This window comes from Alnus glutinosa, chromosome 7 (assembly GCF_958979055.1).
Source record: "Alnus glutinosa chromosome 7, dhAlnGlut1.1, whole genome shotgun sequence".
In the NCBI taxonomy this organism is placed as follows: domain Eukaryota; kingdom Viridiplantae; phylum Streptophyta; class Magnoliopsida; order Fagales; family Betulaceae; genus Alnus; species Alnus glutinosa.
In genome coordinates, this window is record NC_084892.1 from 5,205,137 (window position 1) to 5,228,333 (window position 23,197).

General features: G+C 34.1%; 1 protein-coding gene across 1 annotated transcript; it reads right to left on the reverse strand.

Annotated features, from left to right (window-relative positions):
* Window positions 1-354: 354 nt before the first annotated feature.
* LOC133874180 (calcium-transporting ATPase 4, plasma membrane-type-like) lies at window positions 355-12,080 on the reverse strand. Its single transcript, XM_062312029.1, has 7 exons — window positions 11,653-12,080; window positions 5,366-5,420; window positions 3,339-5,278; window positions 3,086-3,244; window positions 1,594-1,765; window positions 1,215-1,513; window positions 355-1,100 (listed from the first exon to the last, which is right to left on the reverse strand). The coding sequence occupies exons 1-7, from the start codon at window positions 11,821-11,823 to the stop codon at window positions 798-800; spliced, it is 3,099 nt and encodes a 1,032-aa protein (XP_062168013.1). The 5' UTR covers window positions 11,824-12,080; the 3' UTR covers window positions 355-797.
* Window positions 12,081-23,197: the final 11,117 nt, after the last annotated feature.

Consider the following 23,197-nt stretch of genomic DNA (forward strand, 5'->3'; position numbering starts at 1 on the left):
CGTTTTTAGGTATCGAAACGCTTGAAAAATACTACTTATTAAAAATGTGACATGTTATAATTGTGAATTAAGCATATTCTTGCTCTTTATATTGTAAACAAGTTTTGAGTAAAAAAAATTGTCTTTTAATTTTATAAAAAAGAAACCTCTCAAACGTGAAAATGAAGCCTTTGAGGAAAAAAAATTCTTTTTGATTGTCTTCATAATATGCGGTATTTTTAATAAGTGACATTTTAGCGTTTTGATGCCTAAAAAAAAGTCTAAATTGCATAATTTGAGAATTTAGGAGATCATGATTCGTTAGGTGTAAAAGATACATATGCTTGATGCTTCTATAATAAAATAATCACAATCTAATTGGGAATCCAAACATACCATGATGTCAGATAAAATGAATAAAATAACGATAAAAGAATAATGTTCAAGTGCAACATCAGAAACGTTTCTTTTGTAATTCTAATGTCCCGCAGGCATTAAAAAAAAAAAAAAAAGCATTCCACAATGAAATATAATGTCCAAGAAAAAAAAAATAAGAAGCGAAATCGTAGAATTTATTAAGAGTTTCTTTTAGCAAGAAAAGGGCTAGGCTGAGAGCCTGAAAGGTACTTCTGCCAGCAATGTGCCCCAAGTATAGAGAAAAAGAGGCAAATCGGGTCATCTTTATACGGGTCAGTGCAGTCACTACGAAAGGAAAATCCACGATCCATGTCATTCTACCGTCTACCAGTCAGTTGGCCTACCTCTGAAGTTGCTTCAAAAAAGGGAAAAACAAAAGCTGTATCTCCTCCTTCCCCGTCTCAAGCCCGTTCTTCGCCTGTGGGGAGCGCATCGTAACCATCATGGTGCTTAACTGTATCTCTTCCGACGGGGATGCATTTTAGGATAACAGCAATCGGCAAGCTAACCGATCCAAGTAGGACGCAGAGTAGCCATAGTTGCCAGCTTAGTGGCACAGTGCTTGCAAAAGTCCCCAGAAACTCAACTATGATTACTTGGAAAATCACTGTGGAAACCATGACTCCTAGGAATATCCAGCTGTCAAATATTCCTCGTAATATGTTTATCTTCTCTATATCCCGGCTGTTTATCTCATTAAACACCTGAAAAGAGTCAAAAGACAAACCCCCCAAAGGAGAAACAACATGCTCGTATATTATCAAACACAAAATGCATATTTCAAAAACAGTAGCCCCTGACAGACTGATACCGCATACCTGGCAAAACACAAACGAGTTGAATATCACAGTGTTGAGAACCTCAGTTGCATCAGACCCACTAAGTTTTAGTAGCCGCTCCCCATCAAAATTGAGAACTCCAAGGACAGCAAGTTGATATATACTTTGACCAATAATATTTCTCCACATGGCCATGGTGATAAAGCTCACACCCCTACCAACTGGGGGCCTCTTCAAAAGACCTTCATTTGGAGGTTCTGTAGCCAATGCCAGCGCCCCAAGAGTGTCCATAATCATGTTTACCCAAAGCAACTGGACAGCCGTTAGGGGAGCAGATCCTGAAAGTGATGTGAAAAATTGAAAATTAATCTGCCATTGCCCAAAATAAATATAATGGGTTTTTCCTAATCCAACATACCAGAGATACATGCAGAAACAAAATTCAGCACCAGGGCAACAACATTAACAGTTAACTGGAACTGCACAAATTTTTGAATGTTTATATATACCGCACGCCCCCATTTGGCTACATTTACAATAGTCGCAAAGTTGTCATCCAATATAATGACATCAGCATTTTCTTTGGCGACCTGAACATTATAACCATTAAGGGAAGATTAAGAATAAAATAAATATGGAATAAAATCAAACCACTGTGTGAAGCAGAACAACAGATAGCATTGATACAAGTCCAGAAGTTTAAAAGCCCACGCGAAATACGGGAGGAGAGAGAGGAGGTTGGGTGGGGATGGGGATGGGGGGGGTGGACTTTTCATATTACAGTCTAGTGTGAGGATTTAGAGGATATAAAGACACTAGAAGATTCCGAGAGTGCGCAACCCATTAGAAAAGAGAAGGGAAGGTGCATGATTTAGTTTTCCATGGCCTTTTTTATATGAGAAGTGGGACAGAGATATTTATAATATCAAAAGGACTAGGAACAGAGATCTAAACAGTAAGTATTGATTCAGCATTAATTGAAAGGAGAAAGTCAAGTAATATCCAACTGGAATCTCAACTTGCTCAAGTCCCCAATAAACGTGATATAACATGCAACTCGTATTTATATTTATCATCACATGCATCCTACTGTCCTGGACCTTGGCGCTTCAAAATATTAGAGAACAAAAGTATTGAAAATTTGAAATCATACATCTGAAACTGCCACCACAACCAGATTAACATAAACTAACTATATCTCAGTTTCTATTTCTAGACAAGTAAATACAACTCTGCCCCCCAATAGGATTGAACCCGTGATTCAGCCGTTCACCCCTAGTTTAAAGTGGGAGGAGATGTCATCTGATCCAAGAACCAGTGGCATATATCTCTGTTTCTATTTTGTAAGAAATGGATAAATAAGTTGGTTTCTACAAAAGCTGAAGTAGAAGAGTGTGCTGCGAAAGGTAAAGCAACAATGAAGGTGAAAGCTAATCCAAAGGAGAAGTTTGAGATCATCAGACTACGAAAAGGTTTCATATTGTAACAACATAGAGGTAAGTTTTGTTAAACTGGATACTCAGTCAGAAAGGAGTTGTTGGCTAATAAGTTGGTTGATTAAGATTTTCTCTCATAGGACCATTGGATGCAATGGTTTAAGCATATGTGATATGTTTCTAAGTACGCTACTAATCAAAAGAAAAATAAACAGTTTCAGTTGAGTTATGCATTAAAAGTTTGAATCCACGTAGTTGGAAAGAAATCTTAAAACTTAAGACATTATTAATGAATGATACTATCCAGCACACATACATCTTCATAATGCTTCATTTCATATAAGAAAGCATGATGCGGAAAGAAAAAACTAGGACTTAAGTATTAAAAAGACAAGAAGCTTATGTGGCAAAGCTAGTACGGATCATCAATATCACACAAGGGACGGGAAAAAGAAAAAAGGCAGAGACAAAAACCTCTGTTCCTGCTATGCCCATTGCAAGTCCAATGTCTGCCTCATGCAAAGCAGGGGCATCATTGGTCCCATCGCCAGTAACTGCAACAACCTCACCAAACATACCCCTCAGATGTTTTACCAAGGTGTGCTTGTCCAGTGGCAAAGACCGAGCCATAACCTGTATTCCACGGTAAGCAGTTAGGATCCACAAGTACTATCTACCACCACACATAGTTAAAGGTCAAACCTTGCCAAAGCAAAAATTTAAGAACCTGAATTCTTGGTATAATTTCCTTCATCCGCTCAAGAGACATGCTGCGAAATTCTGGTCCTTCTATGGCCACTCCATCCTCTGTGAGTATACCACACTCTCTAGCAATGGCCTTAGCTGTATTTATATTGTCACCAGTGACCATACGAACAGTTATTCCAGCAGCTAAACAAGTTTGAACTGCTTCCTTAACCCCACGGCGCACAGGATCCTTGATTCCAACAACTGCTATCAATGTATAACCATTATCAGGGATGTTGTTCTCACTGGAAGTGTTATCTATATCTCTAAAAGCCAAGCATAGAGTCCTCAGAGATTTGGATGCAAAGCCATTTATAACATCTGCGATATTCTTTTCCTGTTCTTCAGGAAGAGGAACAGATTCTCCATTGCTATCTACAACTCTGTCACACATTCCTAATATCATTTCAGATGCACCTTTGCAAAATGCACGTACTCCTCCATCAGGAAGAGCAACAAGCACAGACATCTTCTTCCTCACTGAATTGAAAGGCTCAACCTTAAGTATCTTAAATTCTCTGCGCTGGGCATCAAAATTGCCCCCCAAAAGCAAGCCAAATTCTAGGAGTGCTGATTCTGTTGGTGTTCCCAAAATGGTATCCTTTCCACTTTCATCCTTAACCACTTCGGAGCCAGTATTTTGAAATATAGCCTGCAATAGGATGCCTAGAACATTCCCAGAAATTTCCGATTTCAACACATCATCACTCGCATTACCTTTTACCTCCATAATTTTTTCAGAGATCCATATTTTTTCAACCACCATATGGTTTGTGGTCAATGTTCCTGTCTTATCCGTGCAAATACAACTAGCAGAACCCATTGTCTCACATGCGGAGAGATGCCTCACAAGTGCCCTTTCCTCCATCAATTTTTTCATTGCAAAAGCTAGGCTCAAAGTCACTGCCAATGGTAATCCTTCAGGGACTGCAACAACAATAATGGTTACTGCAGTAGCAAAGTAGTTCAGAATCGTCAGTGCATCACTTGATGACCAATCTGAGAACTCATTGTTAAGTGCTTTTTCCAATAGATACCTCCCTACCAATACCAAAAATGTCAGCACAGCAAAAGTCAAGCCAATTTTACCAATAACTGTAGCAACACCATTTAGCTTCACCTGCAATGGAGTCTCATCTTCTCCCCCCTCGTTCAGAGTTTCCATCAACTTTCCCCATTCAGTCCTCATTCCAACTGCTGTCACCAACATCTTTCCTGAACCATCTTGCACCTTAGTTCCTGAAAGAAGAAAAGGTTTCTCCTCATGTACATTCACTGGCTCGCTTTCACCTGACAAGCTTGATTCATCAATCAACAAACTGTATCCTGATATATAAATTCCATCTGCTGGAACTTGATCACCAATTGACAAGTGAACTATATCTCCAACGACCAATTCAAATATAGAAACTTTTTTTCTTTTTCCATCTCTAGTTACGTTTATAAAAATCTTCTTCTTTTCCCTATCCAAATCCTTGAATTGCAAGGACTGCCTGTAGTCACTGATGGCAGTAACCATGACTACCAAGAATATACTAATAATAATACCCAAACCATCATATATGCCTTTTGGCCACCCTTCAGTAGGAATTCCTACCGCAAGAGACACCAAAGCACAAACCATAAGCATGATTAGTGTAAGGTCCAGAAATGCATCCCACATGAACATCAAAAAAGTTCTGGAAGGTTTTTCTGTATACTGGTTGAATCCATAAATTTTTTGCCTAGTGGGTAAATCGTTTTCACTGATTCCTTCATTCAGTGAGACAGAGACTTTCCTCGCAATCCTCTCAACTCCACCATAGATTTTCAAGCCCTTAAAATCATGACCACGAACAATTGATGCAAGTTCATCTGGGTGAATACTAAAACCTGCTTCTCTAGCCTCTTCCGATAGCTTGTATTCAGCTCGACCACCAGCTGCAGAAGAACATAAAATAACCATACAAAGCTCAGATGAAAGAGATCTATTGGTTCAGAATTAAAGTGAAAACTACAATTTCATACCATCAATGAACTGTATTGCTGCTTTTTGAACATAAAGTGCGACTCGTATCTTTTCCTGGGGAAAACAAGAAATGGGAATGGTAGAATCAAATATAAGTCATAACAAAAATGGAGTTGCAAAAATGGAGCATCCTATGGTCTAGTTGCAAAAAGAGTTACTTAAGCGCTGTAGTTCTAGGAGCTTCACCAACCAAATGCATCAGTGACCTTCACAGTGATAAAGTAATGCAATTCAAGTAGCTAAATGTTGTCTTTGGACATCAAAACGAATCATATTCTAAACATTAACATAGGTTGTTATCAGCGGATTTTAGAAGACCAAAGGCTTAAATTAATCTTCAAAACATTAAGATGAGCTCTATTTTTGGTGAAAGAAGCATCTTCTTGCTAATTACATTCAAGAAATGTTTCTGACTTTTTTAGAAAGACAATGTTATTAGATATGGAACGTTTGCCACTGAAACGACCAATAACTAGATGCAAACAAGGTTTTTTTTTTGTTTTTTTGATAACGAGGACAAACCCCGTATGCAGAGCTAATCACATGAGAATTATATTGTACTTACGAGTAAATCCTAAACACTTGAACTGTCCCTGACCCAAACTCTAGTTCATTCAGCGGATTTAAATCTTGAATAAAAATACTGGTAGCATACCTACTTGCCAGCTCATGTAACCCGCACGAGACGATGCAAACAAGTTAAGAGAACAAAAATCTTGAATGACATCATTTGCTCTTCCACTAGTTGGCAGTCATATGCACAAAGAATATACCTGTGGTTGTAGGGAGGCTAGCATAATTGAAGAAAAAACCAAAAAAATAATTTCTAAACCAGGATCTACCAAAAGGCAAAAAACAATTGGTATTCAGAGTCAGACCATGCACCCTATCCCAAAAGGATGACTTCACTCAATCTGTTTTTTCTCTTTTAAATATTTTAATAGCTCTTGAATAAAAGGAATTTGAAGTAATCACTTTAACAAGATTGATTAATTCATATAAAACATGGGGAAAAAACAAACAGATATTTTCTTAAAACTTTGGTACATAAATTTGTTCAAAACACAAGGTACAAGACTACTTGCCGGCTTTTAATACTAATAATTCTAACAATAGCAAAAACGATACTTTACTTGAGGGTATAGTTGTAATCGAGCTGAGTCGAATATTGAATGTTCAAGCTTTGTTCGTTTAATTTTTTTGTTCGAACAAGAGCTCAGCTCGAATTTATCACCGAGCTAGATAACATGTACAAGCTTTGTTCATTTATTTTTTGAATAAGCTCGAACTTGTTCACGAGCTACTCAATTAACTTATTCATTTTGCATATAAAGTAAATGTTGCGATTGTTTATTTATTTATTTAATTTTTGTAAATTCATACTAATTATTAGTTATTTAATTATTATTGAGATTATTATTTGAGTAATTAGATAGATTAATTTGAACCTTAAACAATCTAATCTAGATTTTGTATGTTTATCTTATAGTATGTAGATATGAATAATGATTCACTACCACCTAAATATACAACTTTTCACCACCTTGTCTATGTGGCAAGGTGGTCCCCCACTTTAATTTATTTTTAAAAAATAAAAAAACTCAAAAAGTTGTGGGGGACCACCTTGCCACATAAGCAAGGTGGTGAAAAGTTGTATATTTAGGTGGCATTGAATCATTATTCATGTAGATATACATTACACCCACACATATATATACATATGAGACTATGAGTAATGTTTCTTACACAACTCTCACACAACTTTTGCATAACTCTAACTACTTTTTTTTTTATGATCAACCATTGGATTTGTTTTCCTACATGTGGGCCTTAAATATTCAATGGTTGATCTTAAAAAAAGGTTGTTAGAGTTGTGTAAAAGTTGTGCAAGAAACATTACTCTACATACAAATACACATATATCTATATCAAGACCCACAATTATAATAATTCAAGTTATATTTATTACATTACGTAGAGAATTCCATTTTATCTTTTAAAATACTTAACATGTTCTCATTACAAAATTAAAAATAATAAAATTAAGTAATACGAGCTGAGCCGAGTTTATACGAGTTCGGCTCATTTAATAAATAAGCCTAAATTTTTGTTCAAGCTCTATTCATTTAATAAATGAATCAATCTCGAGCCAAGCTCATCCAAGCCGAGCCCAATCTTATTCATAAGCGGCTCTATTCATTTATAGCCCTACTCGGGAGTGTTTGGCACGTTTTGGAACTATGCCTCAATAATATACGGAGATGGACAAAAGATATGTAAAAAGGAATAAAACCATACATTTCTCTTTTAAAATATATATCATGAGTTTGAAATTGAGGCGGACAAATGCAAATTGGATATGCGAACAAAGACAGTGTATTTCATTTTATAGATATAGATAATCATGTATGTGTGTGGGTGTGTTTTATTTTTATTTTTTTGGTTTTCTAATTACCAACTTATGTAATTGATATGTTTTGGGTCTTTAGAATTGTGTCTTTATTTTTAATCTTTTCCATTAAAATATTAAGTTTGATTGTTAGATTTGCAAATATATCCATGTCTGTTAAAACCAAATTATAGCATATATTACTTAAAAAAAATAAATAAAAATAAAAAAGAAGGAAAACTTCACTTATTCTTGAAGTATGTTTTGCAATCGTAACCTCGAAATATCAAAATTTACAATGATGATATTCCAAGTTTCAGCCCCTTTTAATTTCACTTCTACTGTTACGATTAAATCAAATAGCAAACACGTGAAATATCTCTTATACTCCGTAAAATTTATAAAAATAACAAATTTACCCTTAATTAACAAATCAAAAATTATATATAAATAAATAAAATCATTCCGCTCACGACTAGGGTGACCTACCGGCATGGGTGGCTGTGGGTAACCAAGGAGGCAAATTTTGACTTCTCTTTTAATGGGGGTGTTTTGATCATTTGGGTATCCTCCCTTAGGATTTAACAGAAAATTCTAAAACGGATTAATAAAATTAAAAGGGGTTGAAACTTGGAATACTGATATTGCAAATTTTAATAATTTGAGATTATGATTGCAAAACCAGTGATACTTCAGAGGGTAAGTGAAGTTTTTTTTAAAAAAAAAAAAAATATATATATATATATATATATATATATATATATATATATATATATATATATATATATATATATATAATACAAATGCTGGAAATAAATTGGAACATATTTTAAGTTGAAGTTAGACAAACTGCATATTTATCCAAACTAGTTCTATATTGACTAAGGACTAATAACGTCCATTCAAAATTAATCTGATTCTATTTCAGGTTCAATTTAGACCAAAACAAAGGGTTCGTTTGGGTTTGTAATTTTAATAAGTGTGATTTTAAAATGTGTGATTTGAAAATATGATTTTTAAAAACGCAGTTAATCGTTTAGCAAAATCATAGTTTTAGCTTTTAAAATTGTGTGTTTACAAAAATGTAACATGCGTTTATAAATCGCAATTTTTAAAAAAACGGAATTCTAAACAATTCATTTTCTACGATTTGGTTTAAAATCACACATTTTATCTACAAAATCACAATGCCAAACACATCCTAAACCAATAATGCGATCCATCAAACATCTCTTAATTTAGTTATTTGACTTTTTTTTTGCTTCATTTTTTTAGTAGTACTCTGTCATAATTTTTTTAATTACTAGTAGATAATATCGTATTTTGACTTTAAAGGGAAATTATACAAGAGCTTTATTTCGGCTACAATACAAGGAATTATATTCTTTCTATTTCAAATGAAATTAATACTATGCATTTTATTTTATGGTCAGAATTTAAAGTTGGTACATTAAATCCTTACCATAAAATAAATATTAAATATTTCAAATGAAATAGAGAACATCCTATTCTACAAGTTCTGTCCCAGCTGGCCTGAAGGCTCAAGCAAATGCCATGATTCATTAAACATAATATTCGATATCCTGTGTTGCAGCCACATTTGAAAATTTTGAGAAGTGTTCCACAAATGGTATAATCTAATTATGAACTTGATATTTCCCTATTGAGTACGATTAACAAGAATAATTAAATCATCAAGATAACTAGATAAGCTATATAAAGAAAGAGGAGAAGTTAAGCTCTATTTCTTTGTTGTACATTAAAAAAGGGACTCAACATCATACTGGTAACTAACGTGATATAGTTTAATTAAAGACCTAATAACTAATCATATAGTTTAACTAAAGCCTAACAATGACCAAGACCGCGTCTGTGTCATGATTATTATAATGAATCATATTATATATCAGGCTCGGCAGACCACCAACTACTGCTAAAACAGTTTCTATAAAGAGCAACGTTAATAAACAAATGGAAACAAATGGACCCAAGCATCGGATACCGTGTGCAAGATGGCAAATGGATGGATATTGTGAAGACAAAAAATGGTGGTGTGGGGCAAACACTATGGGGGGGGGGGGGGGGGGGGGGGGGAGCATGAGAGCCAACGATGCTCTCATACAAAAGAGCAAATGGGCAAGGGATCTGGTCCCAAAAATAAAAATAAAAAAAGAAAAAGAAAAAAGAGCATCGGGCCTCTATATAGTCACCCACACTCAAATATCCCTCAATTCATTCCATGTGATGTGATTGTCCTTTTCCGTATAAGTCACGCGTCATTTCTGTCGTTTTAGCAATTCTTCCTGACCTCTCCACATGACTTTTGCTAGCAGCGAAAGTTCCCAGAAGTTTCCTCTTGTTGGAAGATGGAGTCAAAAGTCGCTTATCTTTGATGTTTATCGAACACCTATGGCCTAGAGTTTTCCACTCAGATCGAAGCCCCCATTAAGGCATTAATGATTGCCAGAAAGAAAGGGGTAATACTTGGGAGAAGCAGATATGGATGGCATTTTTGTAATTTTCAGATGAAATTCAGAAATTTTGCTAGTGCGTAGCACTGCTAGAAAGAAAGTAGGAATTTTTTTGGGACGCGCTAGGATTTGCTTCGAGCACCGCTGGGCATGCGTAGACTTGCACAGAAAATTATTATTCCCACTTCATATTATTCTATGTTAACTGTATTTCAAAACATATTGATTGTAAAATTTATGCATATATGATTCACATATATAAAATTCATATGCATGAATCTTACGTCTTATATATTTTGACGTAAAATTTAATATAAGATAATGTAGAAAAATTATTTTTCATTTGCACAACAGGGTTTATTGCTGTTGGATATGCCACCTTATCATCCAGATCTGGCATGGTAGGTCCAATCTTACGTGGCGGCATCCTGACGTGCTAGAGCCATAGGCAGATCTCATTGCAAAAGATAGGATTTCGCCCAGAGAAATACTAGACGTCCTAATTTTTTTTTTTTAAAGTTGGTTCTCAAATGATGTGTCACAATCCTATGAGATTGTGGCACATTTTTTAAAATAATAAATCACATGAGATTGTGACACATATTTTGGAACCAACTTTTGGAAAAAAAAATTGAGATACCTAACATTCCTCTTTCGCCAATGAGATACCGACACCTAAGAGCTCAACGTGAAGACGATCAAATCGTTTCAACTAGTCTCATTGCCGAACATGCCGGCAGTAAAGGAAGCTCAATCTCAGCCGAACGACGAATACTTTTATTTGTAGAAATTAGTCAAAGAATCGGATCCGCACAGCGACTTGTGCACATGGTGCCAAAAGAAAAGGCCCCCCAGCTTTTATTTGGAACCGAGAAGAAAACCAATGGAAAATATATGAAATACAAGAAACAAATAGGTGGACGCCGGTAACTGTCCAGTGAGTGTGGGGTGCAGTAACTGCTCGTGCCTCGTGGCGAGAGATTACTCGGCATAAACCTTGATACCTTGTCTTAGAAAAGAGAAGTCCAATTTCTAAATAGGGATTAAAAAGTAAAAACTAGTTCACTAGGTTAAACTCAGATCAAATGGCAGTACCGATTTCTTTCCGTTAGGATTTTTACTTTCTAAGAACCGAAAAATTGGATATTTTGAAATTCAGAATGTTGATTCTTTTATTTTCCTCTGTTTGAGCGTTTTCTACATCTACCTTAGCCACAAAAAGGAGCATAGTCCTCTGTTTGTCTGCCGAGAAGACAGAGGAAAATGAAGGAAAAAAAATCCTAAAAGCCAGACCAGGACGCATAGCAATATCCCGAGCCTCACGTTACCAAATTCGAATCTGAATCTAGAATCCTAGATAGAAAATTTTCGTTTAATGAGAAGCTTTAAAAAAAATTTAAAAAAAAATCTATGTAAGCTGAGTGACCTGGATTTTGAGCTTCTTCTTCTCGCCCTCGGAGCGCTTGGCGAGATCGGCGACCATGCGGAACCTCCGGCGGGGATTCTTCACTATGGTGACCGCCTTCCTCCATCTCCTCTGAGCCGCTTCCGACGGGTTCTTGGCCTCCACCTCGAAGTCCTTCAGCATATTCTCCATTGTTTTCCACAGATCTCTCAGAACAGGTTCTCAGAGTTCTCCAAGAGAGAGAGAGAGACCGAAAACGGGAGCCAGTGGTGGGAACCAGACCTGACTTGAAGGCGAGGGAGCTGCGGGGACTGGCCGTTATCTTATATACCCGCGAAAATATACTTACACAACATTTGTGTACAACACAAAATACGTGGTGGAATCATATGAATATGAATGAAACCTATCACATAAATCTCGCTATATGTTTTTTGTATTGTACACGATTGTTATACACAGATCACTTCTTTATATACACAACCACAGGCAAGTGTGCAGTGGTTACCCTCTAGAGAATCGGTACGGTGCGCCGTACTAACCGTCCATTCTGTTTAGTCCGAGTAACTAATTGGTTGATAAACTCCAGCATATTATTGGAGTTGTTTGGCAAAGACATGTACATAATGAATAGTGGGTTGTTAGTTTTAAAATTAGTAAAAAATGATGACGTGATATAAAATAAAAAGAATTTGTATAAAAAAGTAAAAAAGTTTTATATTGTAGTGAATATTTTTATTTGAATAATAATAAAAAATTATTGATGTGATATAAAAAGTAAAAATATTTTGATATTGATTGGTGGTAAAAAATATAAAAAAATGAAGAAAAAAAAAAAATTACGTAAACAATAACAATTTTATGTTGTTCTGTTATGTAACTTGTCAAACAAGCTCATTGATTCATTAGCCAATAATTAACGAGTTACGACAAAAGCTTAAAAGTTGAGGATGATTAAAAAGTGACTTTTACTTTCTTTTATTTTTTTAACTGGATTCTTTACTCTTTATATATATATATGGCTTTTTTATTTTTCAATTTATCTAATGTCTTCTACCAAATATTCAATATGGGTTATTCACGCCTTGTACCAAATTTTCAACATGGATGGGATCTGATTTGGATGGTGAATAACAAAAGCCATCCATGAACAGAAACAAGCAAAGCTCACCAAATTATAAAGACAAGACGACGGAAGCTTTAAGGAGCACCTTTTTAGTTTGGTCCACAGCAGCAAGAAGCAACATCAAATCTTATGCAAGCAAAGTGGACCACATAAATCGAAGGAAATATATATATATATATATATATATATATATATATATATATATATATATATAAGTGGATTGTAATAAATCAAGGAAATATAATATATTGCATGTGTGGAGTTAAACTCTTATTAATTATGAATTCTATAATGAGCGAGAGTTAAACACTTATGATTCTGACTTATGCAGGGTAAACAATTAAAAATAATATACGCATCTATCTCTAGTGTATATTGTTTATGTTTGAATAATTGTTGTTTACATTATTATATACATGATATAAATTGTTTTATTGCTTCGTATTATGGGGTATGAAGTTATGTGTGTAGAAAAAAATAATGCAAAGGAAATTAAAGTTTGTTTTTACTACTGTGATTAAACCATTTCTAAAATGTGTGACTTACAAAAACGGTTATGACACTCTACATAAACAACTTTGATGAAAACTATGAACTGTAATAGTTGCTTTACAAAACAATGGAGAGTGAAATTTTAAAGGGAAAAGGGGCTCATATCACACACTACAATAATTTTACAGATGTCGCTAAGGAAGCAATCAATGTAGACATATATGTGTGCTTAGATTATTGTTCATGAGGCTGTTGGAGATAGGGGCAGAGGGAGGGGGGGTCGAGGGGGGTCAAATGCCCCCCTCACCTTCTAAAAACTTCTTTTACTTTTGATTTATTATTATTATTATTATTATTATTATTATTATTATATAGGTTTTAAGCGATAATTAGTATGTACATTTGCCGCATGTATGGTTGTATAAGACATGGCGGTTATTGTATTTAATTACTAACCACATAGCCTTAGGCATTTAGCATACTTGAGTAACTGTTGGTGAGCGATTTATTTAAGCCCAAAACGCACCACGGTAACCGCCTATCAAATATGAGCCTTTTTTTTACCTATTTTTGGTTTTTTTGTATGAAACCCTGTACCAAAACAAGGTCGTTTAGCTATATTAATTATATATATTATATATAAGAGTAGACAATCAACCGTTAATGATGGTTAGTGGTTATTAATGGTTAATAACTGTCCGCCTGTATAGTCCTAGCCGCATGGGGCATATTTTGATAGTTTGATTTCCATATGAAAATGGAAAGTTAAAAAGACACATTTTCATATATGTAATTGATACAAACTTTAAGTATAACTCATGGTTAAAAATGGGTTGTTCCCTCTGTGATTTGGCCAAAAAGCCGCAACCAGGGGAAGAGCTACCGAGGCCCAAGGTTGAATAAATAAATAAATAAAATTTACCCTTAAATTTTTTATTTTTACCCCCTATTTTTATGTATAGTATTATTCATTATATACGATGAAAAACAATAATGAGTTGAGACTATCAATCCAGAAACTTTTCATCGTGTATATATGTTTCAACTTTCAACCGAATAGTCTCATCGTGTACGTATAGTAAGATCAAATGAGAAAGTTAATTAACACTTTAATTATGTTCTCATAACTTTTCTTTGCACTTTATGTACTTCATGTAACTTTTCCTTAGAAATTAAACCAGCTTTAGTGATTGGAGTAATAACATTAAATTTAAACTAACGTCTCATTTTGTTCGCGAAATAAGTCATTAAATATAATGACTATTCTATTGGAATAATTATTAATTTTTTTATTTGGTAGAAACTTATTCCTTGGAATAGCTATTCCATTGGAATAATTATTCTTTTATGAAGATGAATAGCTATTTCTGAGAAAATAAACAACATTTAATAAATAAATAAAAAAAGGAAAAAATACAATTTAGCCCTTCAAACTACTACTATTTCTCTAGATGGCCCTCCAAATTACCAATGCTTGCACTCTAGCCCCCCAAATTACCAAAACCTTTGAAAAATGCTTCTTTTGACGAAATATCCCCATAATACCCATACTACGTGTTATTTTTTAATTAAATTAAATAAATAAATAAACTAAAATTTTATTTCTTATTTCTTATTTCTTATTTTTATGTTTTTTTAAAAATAAAAAATAAAAATGTGTGTATGGGGTGGCGTTATTTCCCAACCGCGACTCGATCTTATTGACACCCCTTCCGTCACTATCCGTTTGCAACGCCGTGATGACCGATTTTATAGGCCGGCTTGGCGAGTTTCGATTCGCAATCATCAGCTCGCTGATTTCGGCTGAGCTCAAACTCGCCCTACTCTGGAAAATATCCTCCACTTGAGAAAAAAACTTGTGATCATTGAACCCTAGGTAGCTATTGGCCAACGTTTTGAATGTAAAAAAATCACAGAGAGGAAAATGGATATGACCATTAATGAACAAGCTCACGGCCGTTTATTTATTTGTCAGAAACCGATCAAGGTCTTCCACAACGAGACTTGTTCGTCGTTTGTAACAAAATAAAATTCAGATTTGAATCATTCATAACCTTCAAAAGATCAATATCATAAACATCGAAGGAAAGTAAATTATCCATGTTAGTGTTCGGAGAGGCGGGGACAAGTTCGCTGAGCTACAGGCATGCATCATCCCGAACGACGATGCTGGAAAGAAGCAGTACGTCCTCCACTCGATCGAAATATATATATTTTTTTTAAAAAAAAAAAAAAAAAAAAAGTTTTTTTAGTTTTTATTTTTTTTAAAAAAAATAATTATTATTTTTTTAATTGAAAAATGACACGTGGCAGGGTATTTGATGAGTACAAAATAGTGTATAATTGTGCCCCTTAATTTATATTTGTTAAACCCTTAGTTTTGTTATTTTCTAATACTTTTTATCAGTTTTGGTATTTTAGTGTTTCGCAGGTCTTTGAGAAATAATGTCGTTATTTTTGTGGAATTGACATAAAGATGCAAGGAAGGTCCAAATCAATTTTATCTCTAGACTTGTGGGGACCAAATCAAGCACATATCTCCCTCCATAATGGGCAGCTCTACACGTTATTGGCAAAAAGGTTTTGGAAGAAAATCCTTCAAATTCCAAGATTTTAATGAAGTGACAAAATCCTTTATTTATGGAAAGAATCCAGATTGAGCATGTCACTTTATTTTCATCATAACTTTCGGCTCAAGAATCGGATTGCGTTGAATTTGGTGGCCTTGGAAAGCTAATGAAAAATGAAACAAATAAGTCAGAAATAGGTTTTTCATATTTCGGACTTTTACTATGTCCAAATTGCCCCACAATAAAATAGCCAAATCTGTGCGGATATAGAGTCTTTTTCCTCCTTGTATTGGAATTTCAAAGGATATGTATGAGTAGGGGACCATATTATGCAGATTTTCTTTCCAAAGCAAATGTCTTTCATGCACAAGTTGATTTTCTTTCCATATACTCCTGGTGATGGACGTGTGGAGCACAAATCAGATTGGCATGTCATGATTTCTTTCCATAATTTTTACCAAGACACATGAATTCACGATATGATTTATTTCCATCCTTGGGGCTGCTGTGCAATTAATGCAAGATGTGATTCTTTCCTTAGCTAGACCACCACAAAAGTACCAAAAAGACCTTGCAAGCTCTTTAAATACCATGCTTTGTTCTTCCGAAAAGGGGGATGAGCGAAGGAGCACAGAAGAGCATAGAGACGCCAAGTTGGAATTTTATTTTCTTTGTTTTTAATTTATGTTTAGTACTTTGATTATGGAATTTATTTTCATAACCACGAGTGGCTAAACCTCTAGCTAGGGTTAGAGGTGAAGCCTAGTATTTTTATTATGTATTCTTGAGACCATGTTGTTTGTTCTTCATATATGAATGATTTAATTGTGGGGTTGATTTTTTATTTGAGAGTAATTTAATGGGACAAGTTTATTTTGATTCCTTATGATTTTTATTTATATTAAATGCTTACTTTGTTTGATTTGTTATGATTCGAAAATATATTGAATGCTTAATTTATTGATTCATGTTTTTGAAATTAAATACTCAATCAACCCATGTTTAATCTATTTTATATTTTTTGATGTCTCATGAATATATAATAAAATACTAGGTGGATCCTTGAAACCCTAGTCTTTTCTAATATCATCTTCAAAATCGAATTTATTTATTTTAGTTGTATAGTTTACTTTTTAATTTAAATTATATTCATCTGCTCCACTTTCGAGTGGAAACCAAAAGCAAAATTCCTATTTTTTTTTTCTTTTATGTAAAATAGTAAAAATTATTCTCTCGTGTCTAATCATTCCTTGTTGATCGACCTTGGACTTACCGTGATTTATTACTTGCGAAAACCAACACTTGGGTTTGCACCCTTTGTGGTCCAACAGTATTATAGGGACATTTCACCAAAATGAGCATTTTCAAAGGTTTTGATAGTTTAGGGGGCCGAGTGCAAGCCTTGGTAGTTTAGTGGGCCATCATGAGAAATGATGGTAGTTTGAGGGACTAAATTATATTTTTTAAAAAAAAAATTAAAAAGTTTTTTTTAAAAAAAGATCAAAGAATTTAGATCAAATCTGTGGGTAAGTGGCCACCCACAAATCTAAGGTCAGTATTTTTTTTTTTTTTTAAAAGACTTGAGTTTTTTTTATAAAAAATAAGAAATTATGTAGATTTTTTTAGTAATTTTAGGTCAATTCCAATTGTGGTATATGTGTTGTCACCAAACTAAGCAATTGGAATAATTATTCCATTTCAATCTTCCTTATTCCTAGTAATAACTATTCATTTTCCTAATGAAATACCCATTCTACGAACCAAACGAGGCCTAAGTACTTTGATATGCGTATAATGCAATATTTTTTACAATAAAAAGCATATATTTCCCAATATATTTGACTTCCACATGACAATTGAAAGTAAAAAAAGAAAATGTGGATGCATGTTTTACATGAATATAATAGGTACGTTTGATATATTCTTACAGTACGTTAACGTTAATGTGTTTTATTGGTGTTTTTTGTTCGAAAAAATATTCTAATATAACATAAATTTGAAAACTGTTTTTGTTCTTTTATAAATATTCTTAGTTTAAAATTTGTATTAATTATTTATTTCGAAATAAGGACAAAATTTTTATCAAATAACACGGCCTTATTGCTATTGTATTACTAATTATGATCCAAGACAACAACGGTTGAAGACATTTGGGACATTTGAGACTATCGATCCAACCGTACCAACACGTTAGGTTCAGGTTACTTTTCCTTGCAAAACATTACTTCATCCTCCTCCGTTGGTTTCAACATAAAATGTTTCGATCATAAAATGTTTTTAACGAAATTAATTTTTTAAAAATATTTTACAGCGTTTGACTCGTACAAAAAATTATCAACGACCTAAAATAAGATCCGGCAACCATCGCTAGAATCTGGCGATGTCCGGCTGCTGTCGCTGGATTCCAACGAACCAGATACTGGTTTTTTGGAATCTGGCTAGTGCCGCCAGATTCCGACAATCGGATACCGAAATTTAGAGATCTTCGGCTGTACAATCATACTACCAACAAACTCTAATACTCAACGATAGCGGATTCCCGCAAACGTACGTGCAAGAATGAAGAATTTAAATTTAAGAAACGATTTAAGATTTTTATTTTCCAAAAATTAAAGATATTTTTATAGTCAAACTGAAAATGATTTCCGTTGACCATTATTTTCGCCCCCACCAAACACCAAAAATGCTAAAAATATTTTTTGAAAAACATTTTACGGCAAAACAAATTGAACATAGACAAAAAAAGAGAAAGAAAGAAAACATTACTTTAGACCATCAATTTTCTTTGGAAAATGCTACACTCACATTCAAAATCACACAGCCATTTTTTACACCATGATCTGGCATTTCCACGTCAGTTTTTTTTTTTTTTTTTTTCATTTAAAACAAAACATTTTCTCTCTCTCTTTGAATATTTTTTTTAAAAAAAAAGTTCTCTCTCTTCTTCTCTCTTGTGCCGACGACTGAAGCTCAGGACGACGGAATCTGGACGGCCATCGATTGCATCTCAGGATACGGACGATTGGGAGAGATGGAGAGAGTACTGGACAATGGGACCTGGCCGGCTGTTTTGGCCGGCCTCACCTCGGCCAGAAAGGCCGGATCCTGGCTGGCTGGCCGAGATTTGGTCGTTCTTGGCCAGAAAGGCCGGATCCCGACCAATCGGCCTGGATCTGGTTGTTCCCCAGTCAGAACGGCCGAATCCCAGCCGGATTTCAGCCTATTGGCCGGGGAACGAGTCGTTGAGTGGTTCAGGATGGGCTATTTAAGGGTTTTTGTTTTTTTGAATTCAGCCATTCAAGGGTGTCTTTCTTTGAAAAAAAAAAAAAAACTGACGTTGTAATACCAGATCAGGGTGTAAAAAATGGGTGTGAAATTTTGAGTGTGAGTATAGCCGCTCCTATTTTCTTTTGGGGTTAAATACAATTCACCCTCCTGAAGTTGTCGGCTATTTTCAATTTGGCTACCAAAGTTTAAAAAATTGCAATATACCTCCTCAAAGTTTCAAAAAATTTCAATTCAAGCACTCTGTCTGGTTTGACTGTCAAGCCGAACGAAATTTTGACCACTTTAAAACAACATCGTTTTGCCCTTTTGTGTACACCCAATAGAAAGCTAGCTGACACGTGTCTATTAAAAATAAAAAATTATAAAATCTAATAAAAATAAATAAAACAAAGATATTTATTTTTTTAAAAATAGAAGAAGGAAAATGCTAAGGCGTAGCCTGGCCACCCCCAGCCACTGGGGGTGGCCTTCGAGCCACCCGTAGATGGGTTCTAGGGGTGGCCTTCCCCCAGCACCAGGGAGTGGCCGCGCGCCACCCCCACCAACCTCTGGGGGTGGCCGAGGCCTCCCTCAGGGGCCGAAGGCCACCCGTAGATGGGTTCTAGGAGTGGCCCGAAGGCCACCTTCGGCACCAGGGAGTGGCCGCGCGCCACCCCTGGCAACCTCTGGGGGTGGCCGCGGCCGGCTACCACTAGGGGTGGTGCGCGGCCACCCCCATTGGCTGTGGGTGGTTGAAGGTTTTTTTTTTTAAAAAAAAAAAGAAAGAAAAAAGAATTGTAAACAATTATTTTTAAAAATTTGTTATTTACCCCACAAAGTTTTTAAAAATTTGAATTCACCCCCTAAAACGTTGTTTTGCCCTCACCAAAACGACGTCGTTTTGGAGTGGTCAAAATTCCGTCTAGTTTGACGGTCAAACCAGACGGAGTGCCTGAATTGAAATTTTTTGTAACTTTAGGGGGTACATTGCAATTTTTTAAACTTTGGTAGCCAAATTAAAAATGACCAACAATTTTAAGGAGTGAATTGTATTTGACCCTTTCTTTTGGTTCTTTGTCCCTTTCTTTTGGTTCTTGTCTTGCACCGTCTTTTTCGCCGACTAAAAAGAGTAATGTTTCTTACACAACTCTCACACAACTTTTGCACAACTCTAACTACTTTTTGTTATGATCAACCATTGGATTTGTTTTCCAACATGTGGGTCCTAGATATTCAATGGCTAATTTTAAAAGAAAGTTGTTAGAGTTGTGTAAAAGTTGTACAAAAATTGTGTAAGAAACATTACTCGACTAAAAAACATAACTTTAGACCATCAATTTTCGTGTCGATCTTGTATTATCTTATTGGCTGATTAAAAAACATTACTTTTCTTGTGGATCTTGTATAATCTTTTTGGCTGATTTAAAAACATTACTTTAGACCATTAATTTTCTTGTGGTTCTTATATCATACTTTTTATCAACCCATCTTTATTTTAGTCTTTTTTTTTTTGTTTTCTTGTCGTATCCATGGGCACGCTCAAACGGTCAAACCTTTGAATGTTGTCTAACAGACACGAAAGAAGATTGAATACGTTTGTTTAACTGTTCTGGATAATTTTATTTTATTATTATTTTTTTTTGGAAATGTGTTTTTATGTAACATAAATATGAAAATCGTTTTGTGTTTGGACCGTTTGTTAATGTTTTAAAAACAAACAAAAATTTTAACAAATTAACAAATTAAAAATTTTAAAATTTTCTACAAACAATTTCTATCCTTTTTTTAATAGTTAAAGATTTAATTTCATTCTTTTTTTAGCATAAAAAAATAAAAAATAAATAAACCGTTGAAAAAAATTCATATATGCTGTGGTGTTTTTTACATTACTAATTTCAAATCGGTCTTTATTATGTATTCCTGTGGGCAAAATAAATAGAATAATGACTCAATGCCACCAAAATATACAACTTTTTACCACCTTACCTATGTGGAAAGGTGATTCCCCACTACTTTTTGAGTTTTTTTATTTTTTAAAAATAAATTAAGGTGAGGGACTACTTTACCACATAGACAAAGTGGTGAAAAGTTGTATATATAAGTAGGTATATATATATATATATATATATATATATATACAGTGGCGGAGCCAGGATTTTGGTTTAGGGGGGTCAAGATTTTTATTTTTTATTTTTATATATTTTTATGAATAAAAAAACTAAATTTAAACAAAAATTGATTAAAAATATTAAAAAAATATAACTAAAAAAATTCAATTATTGTTCAAAACATATAAATGTAACATACAATTTATTCTGTCACGCCTAGCCTTTTTTTTTTTTTTTTTTTTTTTTTTTTTTTTTGTAGATATGTCATTCAAATTTAGTCTTTATCACGAGGATGGTATTAAAAAAAAAATTCTTAAGCAAAGATATGTTTGTATATTTGTTAAATCTACCTCAGCACGAGCTCATTTAGAATTTGATTGGAGCATAATAAAATTATTATTGTTCTTCATAATTTCAGGTAATTACAATTATATATTTCATAAAATTAAAATTTGTAAGCAAAATTATATATATATATATATATATATATATATATATATATATATATATATATATATATATATATATATATATATATATATATAATTAATTTAATTGAGAAATCTAAATTTAAAATCTCAATCAAAATTAAATTTTGATTACATACTTGAAAATTTTTAAGAAATGTGAAATTCAAAAAGCAATTGATTTGAATTATTAAACACTTAGAATAAAAAAGAATTGGACTACTGACGTTTATACGTTTTGAATAAAAAATAATTTTTTAAGTTGTTAAAGGAGTTTAAAGGGTTGGACTTTTGAAAAGTTTTGAAATTTGGTCTCTCAATCTCAACCAAACCCACTGGCCCGCTGCTGTTTTGTTTTTTCCTAAACCCACCAACACCTCAAATGAAAGAAGTAAACGGTACTTGAAAGAAGCCCACTCCACAAAAAGTCCCACGACACACATTTATTTAAACGGTGTGTTTAAAGGGCACCGTCCTGTTCATCTTCTTCTTCCCCATTTTCACATACAGTCCAACGACAATACCTAAACCTAAAATCCTGAAATACTGAAACTGTGGCAGAAAATCGTTTGCCCCTGAAGTTTGGTGACTGGATTTCGATTGTCCCTGATTTGCAGTTTGAGAGTGGGCAAACAAGGCATCTAGAGGTTTTTCTACCATGGGTAAGAAATATTTTTGGAGGTTGAGGGGGGGCATGTGCCCCCTCTCGACCCCCCCTGGCTCCGCCCCTGTATATATATATATATATATATATATATGCCCCCCAACACTTTGGAATCTCAAAGAAGCATGCACCCGCACATAACAATATATACGTCACCCTTGCTCTGAACGGCACGCCCATTAAAAGAACCAGGACCACAATTATGGCCTTATTGAAGAAGTTAATTGTGTACGACGTGAAGCCGTCGGTACTCTCACCAAATCACGCAAATTTTATGCATAAATTAATGGTAGACCCTTGTATTGTGCCCACTGATAATTTTAAAATGGTACTGCTACAACCCTACAACAAATTATTATTTTTATTCATAAATAAACATTATGACCACTGGCCACCTTGGTATTAAAATGATCCACTTTTCCTTTCTAAATATGTTGATCAGAAATTTTTATTTTAGGGATAACTTCACATAAGGGTATCAAATTATCAGTTATTTTAAAAAAAATGATACTGAATTTTCAAACGTCTCAATAAAGTGGAATCCGTTAGAATTTGCTATTAAGTCCAGCTAAAATTTTCAAAATACTCCTGTGTTTATTTTTTTAAAAATATTTAATTTTTTTTTTCAAAGATTTAGGCATAAGTATTTTTACAAATTTCGTTAAATTCTGATCAACACCTAAATCTTAGTAAATTTTCTTTTTCCTAAAAAAATAAGAGGTATTTTGACATAATTTAACAGCAAATCCTAAGGTATTACCCTTTCTTGAGACGTTTGGAAACTTGAATACCCTAATTTGAGACTTTTGGAAGTTCAGTGTCATTTTTTCAAAGAGTAATGTTTCTTGCACAACTCTTACACAACTTTAACA

Excerpts from the sequence above, each read along its gene's own strand:
- LOC133874180 (XM_062312029.1), bottom strand. The coding sequence starts at position 11,823 with ATGGAGAATATGCTGAAGGACTTCGAGGTGGAGGCCAAGAACCCGTCG. Across the intron at positions 1,514-1,593 it reads TGTTTCTGCATGTATCTCTG|GATCTGCTCCCCTAACGGCT; the intron begins GTATGTTGGATT and ends CATCACTTTCAG. Across the intron at positions 1,101-1,214 it reads ACTCGTTTGTGTTTTGCCAG|GTGTTTAATGAGATAAACAG; the intron begins GTATGCGGTATC and ends GACTCTTTTCAG.